The sequence below is a fragment of the Lontra canadensis genome, unplaced genomic scaffold, assembly GCF_010015895.1.
Source record: "Lontra canadensis isolate GAN:19392208 unplaced genomic scaffold, GSC_riverotter_1.0 scaffold25, whole genome shotgun sequence".
In the NCBI taxonomy this organism is placed as follows: Eukaryota; Metazoa; Chordata; class Mammalia; order Carnivora; family Mustelidae; genus Lontra; species Lontra canadensis.
Window position 1 is genome coordinate 12,730,042 of NW_022631019.1, and position 10,116 is coordinate 12,740,157.

Below are 10,116 nucleotides of genomic sequence, written 5' to 3' on the forward strand. Positions count from 1 at the left end.
AGAAGACATGCATGGTGGTCCCAGAACCCATCTCAGTATGTGGCAACTACCTTCTTCCCATCAATGGAGCCAGAACCCTTGTAGTCACCCGCTTCTCCCGCTCTTTTCTCCTACCCCACCTCCAAGCCAGTACCAAGCTCTGGCAGTCCCATCCGAGAACCTGTCCCACATCTGCCACTTCTCACAGTTTCCTCTCCAACCACCCAACCCAAGCGCCATCAGTCCCCATCCGCATTCTTACAGTAGCCCCCAAACTGGTCTTTCTGCTCCCACTCTTGTCCTTTTCTGTTCTTTGTCCTGATTGATCTACTTAAAATATAAATCAGATCATGACACAGATACACACCCACCCCTGACCCTCCAATAGTGGACAGATAGATTGATAGAACAGAATAGAGTCCAGAAATAGACCCACATAAAGAGAGTCCATTGATTTTTGACGAAAGTCCCCAAGCTGTTGAATAGGGAAAGAGAAGTCTTTTTAACAGACAGCCCTGAACCACCGGAGAAGCTTAAGGACAAAATGACCCCAGTCCCCTACCTTGCGTGCACGCGAGAATTAATTTGAGATGAATCCCAGTCCTAAATGTGAAACCCAACAACATAAAGGTATTAAAAAGCAAAACATGGAAATATAGCTTCGTGATGTTGAGGTAGGCAGGGATTTCTTTAAAAGGTCACAAGAGGCACCAAATGAAAAATTGAAAATGACTAAATTAGCCTGAATCAAAATTCAGAGCTTCTGCTCATAAAAAGGCACCTTTAGAAACATGAAAAGGCAAACAGCAGACCAGGAGAAAATACTCTCAAAACAGATAAATGACAAAGGACTGGCATCCAGAATATATGAAGAACTACTAAGATCAGTTATGACAAGACAGCTCAATTAAAAAAATAAAAAATTTTTTTAAAAAGAACACATGCAGAGGACCAATAAGCATATTAAAAGGTGTATAATATCATTAATCACCAGGAAAATGAAGATTAAGACCTCAGTGAGATACACTATGTCACAGCGACTAGAATGGCTAGTTTTGGGAAAGCCAGTGACAGCGAATGCTGGCAAGTTCCACTCTTCTTTCTCGAATTTGAACCTCTCTGCCCAGTGCAGAGACAGAACAGGCAGAACCATCTGGCTCTGCGTTCCCAGCGTTGCTGCTGGGAATATAAAAGAGTACCATGACATTGGACTCTTAGTAGTTGCTTACCAAGATTTAAAAAAAAAAAAACACCCCCACTTTATGACCCAGTAGTCCCACTGCTAAGTGTTTACCCAAGAGAAATGGAAACATATATCCACAAAGATTCGGACATGAATGTTTGCAGCCACTTTATTCATCACAACGGCAACCATAAAAACCGGAAGTAAACCAAACGTCCATAATTAGGAAGATGGGTGAACCAATTTGTGGTATATTTGTACCATGAACTACTTCTGGCCGATACAAATGAAACCCTGTTATAGGCAATAATGGGGACAGAGCTCAAAAACATTATCCCGGGCGAAACAAGCCAGACAGAAGAGTACATACTGCATGATTCCACTTCTGCGATAAATGTCTAGGACATAAAATCTCTGGTGACAGAAATCAAAACAGTTTCCCTGTGGGAGATGGAAGGAGGCATAAAGGAAACTTCTGGAGGGATGAGAACATTCTAGAGTTTGGGATGGTGGTTACTTAGGTGTTCACATTAAGATTCATCACACAGTGTTCTTAAGAAGAGTGTATTGCCCCGTTAAGACTGCCACTATATTTAAAATCAAATCTCAGCGGTGTTCACCCATCACTCCCCTCTGCTCCATCTATCCAGCCACGGAGTCCCCTTCCCTCTCCTGTGAATACGCCCAGCTCAGGTCCACCTCTGTGACTTTGCACTGGCTTTCCTTTCTGCCTAGCATATTCTTGCCCCAGATAGTCTCAAGCCCTCTGCTCAGAAGGTCTTTCCTTGAACACCCAATCTCAAACAGCTTCTTCCTCCTGGCCCCATCAATTCCTTGTGTGGCATTATTTCCTGGTATCACATTTATCTCAAACTACAGGTGTATTATGTGTTTCATTATTCACTGGATCCCCCACTGGAATTTAAAGTCCATGTGGGCAGGGTCTATACCTGCCTTGTTCGCATGGTGCAAGGCTCAAAACAATCCCTAACATGTTACTTAGTAAGCACCTGTTTAATAATTAATTCATACTTTCCTGGGTTGTTGGGAAGATTAAACAAGGCGAATACACACAAAGTGCTTAGCATAGTGACAAGGTAAGTACTCAGTCAATATCAGCTACTGTTATAATTCATCATTGTATCCCCTGCATTGCCCTGCATAGTAATTGACACAGATTCGGTGTAGAGTAAAGAACTATATGTAAAGAGCAGATGAATGAATGGGTGGGTGAGTGGAATGGTAGGTTTATGGGTAGGTTTGTGATGGCTGGATGGATAGATAAGTGATGGATGAGTGGATACGTAGATGGGCTAGATGGCTGGATGGGTGTGTGAGTGAGTGAGTGGGTAGGTAGGGAGATCAATGGTTGGATGGGTAGGTGTATGGATGATTGGGTGGATGGATGGGGGGGCTAGATGGGTGGATGGTTGAGTGGGTGGGTGGATGGATGGATGGATGGATGGATGGATGAATGGGTAGGTGGATGGATGGATGAGTGGGTAGGTGAGTGGATGGATAGATGGATGGATAAGTGGGTGGGTGGGTGGATGGATGGATGGATGGATGGATGAATGGGTAGGTGGATGGACGGATGAGTGGGTAGGTGAGTGGATGGATAGATGGATGGATAAGTGGGTGGGTGGGTGGATGGATGGATGGATGGATGGGTGGATGGATGGATGGATGGGTGAGTGTATGAATGGGTGGAGGGATGAATGGGTAAGTGGACGGATGGATGAGTGGGTAGGTGGGTGGGTGGATGGATGGATGTTTTAGTGAACACCCAGAATTCCTGGAAAAGCCTACAGGGACTTTTCCAAGAGATTTCACAAGGCTGTTGTAATGCTCTGGAGAGGTAAGGAGGGCAGCTTACATAATCAGGCTCTTTTGCCCTCCTCTGGGCAGATGCATGCCACTTTACATTTCATATCATAGCCTCCTATCTGTCCCCCATTATTATTTTCAGAGCAACTCCTCAAATAGTGTAATATCCTATTCTCCCAGCTCACAGGTAAGGAGACTGAGGCCCAACAATTTGAACTAACACATCCAAGTCAGGCCATCAGAGAGCAGAAGGCCAGGCCCCAACTTTGGGTCTCTGGACCCCTCCTCTTTCTGGAGATCAGGAAAAGGCCAGGGGCTGAGAACATTCCTTTTGGACCCTCTCAGTGCTGTGTTTTAGGAGCAGGTGGTGGGGGGAGGGGGCAGGATTCAGTTTCCAGGAGCTTCTGGTGACTTTCAGGGTTGGGGGGAGGGGTGAGGGCAGCAGCAGCAGGCCTGGCTTGTGGAGGCAGCATTCGATAGGTAGTGGGGTTGGGGGAGGGCTGTTGCAGGGGCCCACCTGCTGCAAAGGCACTGGTAGTTGCAATGGCTGCCAGGTTGGAGCTCAGAGGGAGGGCGGACCAGACCCCTCTCCTGCCCCCCTGCTGTCCCTTTGGGTCAGCTCTGCATGGGAGCCATTGGGAGCAGGCAGCTCAGAAGGCCAGGGAGGGAGTCTGGCTGCCCCAGGGGAAGCCAGCCTCCTGCTTTTCCCATCCTCCCCACCTCCGGGCCTCCCTCCACAGGCCTGTGTGCCACCGAGCCCTGCTTCTGCCACCCTCTTGCCTATGGCAAGGCCAGACCTCTGGCAAGCCACGACCCTCCTGAGGGCCAGGTTTAGGGCTGCAGAATGGGTTTCCTGGTACCCAACCTCATAAGCACCAGGATGGGTGATAGGCCTGAAATGGGGTCTTGTGCATCTTAGGCTCCCTCTCCTCTCTGTCACTAGGCCTAGGCCTCGGCATGAAGGATGAGGTGGCACACAGGACAGTGAGCAAACTGACCTGCACAGGAAAGGGGTTCACACCTCCTCAGGTGGGGGTGCCCTTGTGCGCCCTCTGCTGGCTTCAGCCAGACAGTGCCATCCCAGAGGGACACAAAGAGCGGATGAAAGAACTCAGGGCCGCTTTTCCCTGTGCGGGGCTTGCACCCGCAAACTCACTTCATAGCCCCTGAGGGTCAAAAAAGAACGGGAGGAAGCTTCTTGACCCCCATCCCAGGCCCCGCCAGGCCTTGGTTTCCTTACAGGGACAATCCAGAGGTTGGGAAGTTCTAGGAGGTGCTGTGCAAGGCCTGGTGCCCAGTAGGCTCCGGGCCAAGGCCGATGTCAGCCCTGCACACCATCGCCTCCCAGACCACCAGCACAGTGGGGCGGGCGGCTGTGGGGCGTGTGGGCAAAGGTTGCTCTTATTGTTGTCGTGCACCTGCAAAAAGCAGCTGCAGTGACTGGCCCAAGGCCACACGCCCTAGACCAGAACCTGCCCAGGGATCCCAGGAGCCAGCGCTCCTTTCTCCCCCCGCGGGCAGAGACGGTAGCTGAAGCCTTCCCTGTGCTCCCCCTCTTCCCACCCATGCTTCCCTCAGCCCCCATGTGGCACTTCAGATGCCTGGCTCGTGGTTTACTTAATAGTCCTTTAGTTTCGTTCTCACAGAATGAACTTGGCAGTGCCTGAGGGACCACCCACATCGGCTGGCTGCTTGGATTTCTGCTAGGAGAGCCCAGTGGGAAGGAGAGGCTGGGGAGGAGGCAAGGCAAGGCCAGGTGGGGGCGATCCCAGGCCAGCCCCAGGGCCTGGGACAAAGCTTTTCTCCTGCTCCCTCCCCTGGAAGATGTTCACTAAGAAGGCACGGAGTAGAGCGTGGCCTTCTGCGCCCTTCCTCCAGCCCAGGAAGCCCCAGCCCCCACAGCCCCTGAACTTCGGCCTCGGCCCCAAGTCCTGGCTGTTCCTTCCCCGGAACCCTCCTCCTGAGTTTCGTGTCTCCACTGAAATGTCAGCTCCTGGGAAGGGACTCTGGCCACCACTCACCCTCGGTGCGACTGCAGAACTCTCACGTTCTCGCGCCTTCTGTCTACGTGCTTGTTTGCACATGGACTGTCTGCCCTACAGAAGCCTATGGCCCCGGCCAGCAGGTGCTCCCAGCTCCACCCAGAGTCAGGCATGGGAGTGGCTCAGGAATGACCTGTTGAACCACTGAAGGCATGAATCTGGAAGAAAGAGCCCCAGGAAGCATGGGAATTAGCTCCATGGGTGACCTTGGATAGCCCCTTTTAAAACCTGTGTGCCTCGGTTTCCCAATCTGAACCCAAGGGGACAGGCTCCGAGGCCCCAGCGGCTGCCCCAGCAGCTCTCTTAGCCCTGCTTTTCTCTTGTGTACTGGATAGCAAGGACCCTGGGTGTCATGCCCTCAGGCTCAAGCTATAAAGGGCCTTGAAAGAAGTGAAACAAGAATGGGAGGAAAAGGGGAAGACAAAGGCCCACAGAAGGAAATATTCCCTCCACACCTGTCTACCTCCCCTGCCACTTCCAACCTAGGGATTTCAGAAAACCCCACTGGGCAGATTACCTAGTAAAAGGAGCCCTGGAACAGAGGGGAGGAGAGCTGAGTTCTGTCCTGGCTCCTCCTCACTGTGTGACCTTTGGCAAGTCACTTGCCCTCTCTGGGCGTAGTGAACCCAGCTGGGCAGGGGACAGGAACAGCAGAGTTCCTGCCTCACCAGGGTTTAGTGCAGGTGGGAGCTTGGGGTGCCTCGAGCAGTCAAGGCTGTGGAAATAGTCGCCCCCCCCCTCATTCGCAGCTGAGTCGTTTCTGAGGTAGACTTCTTTTGAGACATCCCTGACTCCACCGTGCACTGGGCTTCTCTGCCTTGACCCTGGTCACACTGGCTTGTGTCTGTCTTTCATCCCTACTGAGAGTGAGCCCCACAAGACGTGGTGTTCTGGGTACCACTGAATGCCCAGCTCTCGGACAGGCTCTGACTGACTGCAGGGGCGCAGGGACTGAGTATGAACGAGTGCAGGTGTGAATGAACGGACAGGCACTGGTTCTGTGGCAGCTGATCCCAAGGACACTCACCACTGGACTAGAACTTCCTCTTCCATTTTCCCTGAGCCTCCTTTCCTTGCTCAGTCTCCCCTTCCCCATACCTAAGTACACCTCTCTGACCTGGCCTTCTTCTCCTTACAGTTGCCCCCAAAGGACCCAAAATCATCATGACGCCCAGCAGAGCCCGGGTCGGGGACACAGTGAGGATTCTGGTCCATGGATTTCAGGTCGGCCTCTCCCTGAGCATCCGGGAGGCTGGTGGGAGGGAGTACGGGTGCCAGTGGGCACAAGCCTCCCAGGCAGCATCTCCAAGAGCCTTCCCTTGACCTTCAGCACTTCCAGCAGGCCTCAGTGTCCTGGCCTGTGGGGCAAAATTGGCCTTGATGAGGAATGGCAAGATGTGCGTGCATTTTGCTCTCCCATCCAGAGCTCACAGCAGACACAGCTCATGGACCCTGACCGTCTGTTGAGTCCTAGAGTCCTTCTCTTCCTGGTGTCCCGAGGCAGCCACTCCCAACCCACAGGATGGCCCTGTGTTTCCAGCCCTGGCCACGCCAGGCCTCTGACCCTTTCCTGCACTGGCAGAATGGGTCCTCCTGTGACCTGACTCCTGCCCCGTCCTGACCCATACAGAATGAAGTCTTCCCGGAGCCCATGTTCACATGGACACGGGTTGGAAGCCGCCTCCTGGATGGCAGCACCGAGTTTGATGGGAAGGAGCTGGTGTTGGAGCGGGTTCCCGCCGAGCTCAACGGCTCCATGTACCGCTGCACGGCCCAGAACCCCCTGGGCTCCACCGACACACACACCCGGCTCATTGTTTTTGGTACGCTGCCCTGACGGGATCGGAAAGATGACCAGGGGCGGCCCTGGCTGGAGCTATCCCAGGGAAGAGGGAGCATAAAGGGCTGGGATCCCCTAAATTGGGCCCAAGAGGATGCCCTATGCGAAATACTAGAGTTCCGTGCTGGAAACCAGAGAGCTCTGGGTTCAAATCCCAGACCCAGCACTTCCTAGCTGGGCAACTGTGGGCAAGCTGCTTAACCTCCCTCAGTTTCTGCATCTGTAGAACCCACTGAGGCTTTCAGTTGTACTGAGAGCTCGCATGTGATGCCACATGGTGGGGGCTGGGTACCGGGGAGCTCTTTTACCAAGTTCCTTTTTTTTTTTTTAAGGTTTTATTTATTTATTTGACAGAGAGACAGAGAGTGATCACAAGTAGGCAGAGAGGCAGGCAGAGAGAGAGGGGGAAGTAGGCTCCCTGCTTAGCAGAGATCCCGATGCGGGGCTCGATCCCAGGACCCTGAGATCATGACCTGAGCTGAAGGCAGAGGCTTAACCCACTGAGCCACCCAGATGCCCCCTTACCAAGTTCTGAATGCTGCCCCCATCTGCTTCTCTTCCTGTTCTTTCCAACAGAAAACCCAAATATTGCAAGAGGAACAGAGGACTCCAATGGTAAGTCCTCACTCTCAGAGCTGTTTGCCTGAAAGCAAGTGAGTTGCAAGGCTCCAGGATGCCCTGGTTCCCCAGCCGCCCCTTCGTATCCCTTTGCCTTTCCCTGGAGCCTCAGGCAGGCGACTGTCCTCCAGTTCAGCAGTCTGGGTCAAAGGCAGTCAGGAGTGGGTGCTGAGGCAATAAGGGGGGGACTCAGAACCCCAAACCAGCCAGTGGGGATTTCCAGGGACTTAGTGTGCCCCTTCCCTCCCCACCACTGTTATCCACAATGAACTCCAGCTCTCTTAGCTCAGAGAACTTAGTGCCCTGGCCCCAAGAGGATGGGCCCAGAATTGACCATAAGGTTGTGCCTGCTCCCCCGCCAGGCTCGGGACCACTCCATAGGGCAGTCAGGTGCCCCGGCTGGAGACTTTGATACTGTCCTCCTGGAGCTGCCACCCCATGGCACCCAGACCCTGCTCCCCAGCCCACCACCCCTCCCCTCCTCACACTGAGCCCACCGCACATTTCACAATGGAGGTCCCTGCACCTAGTCCCCACTGGATGATCCCGTGGCCACCAGGCTCAGCCCAGCAGCCCTGGGACAGAGAAAGGGTCACACCCATTTTGGTGCGACAGGTGGCAGAACTGGGATTTGAACCCAGTACATCCTGTTGCTGAATCCAGACTCTGTGGGAGCCCTTTGAAGCTCTGCCATTTCAGGATCCACACCCTGCCACACCTACCCAGGTTGGTGGCCCTGACCCTGACCCTCCTCCATGCCGCCCAACCCAGGTTCCGCTTCTGGCCCTCCTGGCGTCCGGCTCACCTTGGTGCTCGCCCTGACAGTGGTCCTGGAGCTGACGTGAACTCTCGGCCCCCAGTCCTGCCACTCCACCCAGCACTGACATCTCTGCGATCGGTTTTCATTTCTTTTCTAAACTATTTCCAGTCTGTTCTTAGTCTCTTTCTGTGTCTTGGCTTCTTCAGTCAGTTTAATTAAAACAGAACAATTTTCCCCACCTTTGTCTGTGGCTCTGAATTCTTCATTTATTGGGTGACCACAGCTGTTGGGACGGGCACTGGGGAGGGGTGAGGAGGAGACGGAAGAGACGCTCCTCCCAGGAAGGGGAGCAGAGCTGTACCTCATTACCCTCCCCCAGTCTTAGCTGCTGGATGCGGGAAGTAGCCGGAAACTGCCAGAAAATCCAAGGCTCCTTGGGGCCAAGTGTAACAGTCAGCAGTTACCACGATAGTGCCGTATAACAAACCAACCCAAACCTCGTTGGTGGGCAACAACGCACGTTTATGATTATTATGTGCAGGTTCAGGATGAAGCTATTCCACTGATCTAGTTGACTCGTGGCAGGTGCATTGCACGAGGGAGTGAGTAGACCAGCACTTCTCAAAGGCCCGGCTGTGGGCCAGGTCCTGTGCTAGTCATCCAGGCTGCAGAGACAGGCAAGATGTGCTCTTACCCTGAAGGAGCTCATGATCCAGTGGGGGGAAAACATTTACCCAACAGCCGAGGTAAGTTAGGGTGATGAACATTCAGCAGACCCCCCCCAACCCCCCAGGGCTGTGGAGCACTGACTCGGGAGAGATTCATTCCACTGGGGTAGGGGAGGCAGGTCAGAGGAAGCGAAAGATAACAGATGCCAGATAGACGCCAGAAGCCAAAAGAGAGGTTGGCCAGGCAGAGAATGGAGGAGAACATTCTAGACAGAGGGAACGGAATGAGCAAAAGCTTAGAGGGAGGACAATTTACCATGTCCGGCGGGGATAGACAAGAAGTTATATCAGTGCTTCCCAAAGTACATTAATTCATTCAACAAATATTTATGAAGCAGGTGCCATGGGTCAAGGAGCATGACAAACACTGCAGATCAATGAGGAAGAAAGTCATGTGGCTCTGGTAGTTGTCAGTTGCCACAGTCCTGCTGCATAACAAACATCCCCAAACCACCAACAATGGCAGCTTTTTATTATTTCCATTATGCAGCTGGTCTGAGCCAGGTTGAACTGATTAAGGCTGGGCTCCCTCTTGCATCTGCAGTCAGCTGGAGGCTGTCTGGACTAGGGTCACCTTCCCTGGGATGACTCAGCTCTGCCTCATCTCATTCGTCATCCTCCAGCAGTCCAGCCCATAGAAAGCAGAGGAGCAAGAGAGAGAGCCAAAGCATACAGGCCCCTTGGGGTCCAGGGGAACCTACTGTACTCCTGTCCCTTCTACTGATTTTGTTCACCAGTGGAAGTTGTAAGGCCAGCCAGCTTTAAGGGGTAGAGAAATAGAGTGGACATTTTTTTTTTTTAAAGATTTTATCTGTTTAGTTATTTAGGAAGAGAGAGTGCACATGCAGAGGGAGGGGCAGAGGGAGAGGGAGAGAATCTCACGCAGACTCCACGCCAAGCTCGGAGCCTGACTCAGAGCTGCACCCCATGACCCTGAGCTGAAAAATGCGAAGTCACATTGCATAATGTATGGACATAAGTGAGGAGGCAGAGTTAGAACCATTTTGGCCACCTATGTGGTCCATTCATTCAATAAATATTTGCATGCCTGCATGTTACAGGTGGATAGTAATGTCAAAGCAGATGATTTTCAAGTGTTGGGGGCTCTCAGATGTTCATCAGTATAAACATCCGGGCCA

General features: G+C 52.6%; 1 protein-coding gene across 1 annotated transcript in view; it reads left to right on the forward strand.

Moving 5' to 3' along the window:
- IGSF21 (immunoglobin superfamily member 21) overlaps positions 1–8,487 on the forward strand; it is a 234,606-nt gene extending 226,119 nt beyond the window's left edge. The window contains exons 7-10 of the mRNA XM_032863575.1: positions 6,170–6,255; positions 6,662–6,854; positions 7,448–7,486; positions 8,261–8,487. Coding sequence (XP_032719466.1) covers positions 6,170–6,255; positions 6,662–6,854; positions 7,448–7,486; positions 8,261–8,334 — 392 coding nt within the window. The 3' untranslated portion in view covers positions 8,335–8,487. The remainder of the gene's footprint in view (positions 1–6,169; positions 6,256–6,661; positions 6,855–7,447; positions 7,487–8,260) is intronic.
- The last annotated feature ends 1,629 nt before the right edge of the window (positions 8,488–10,116 follow it).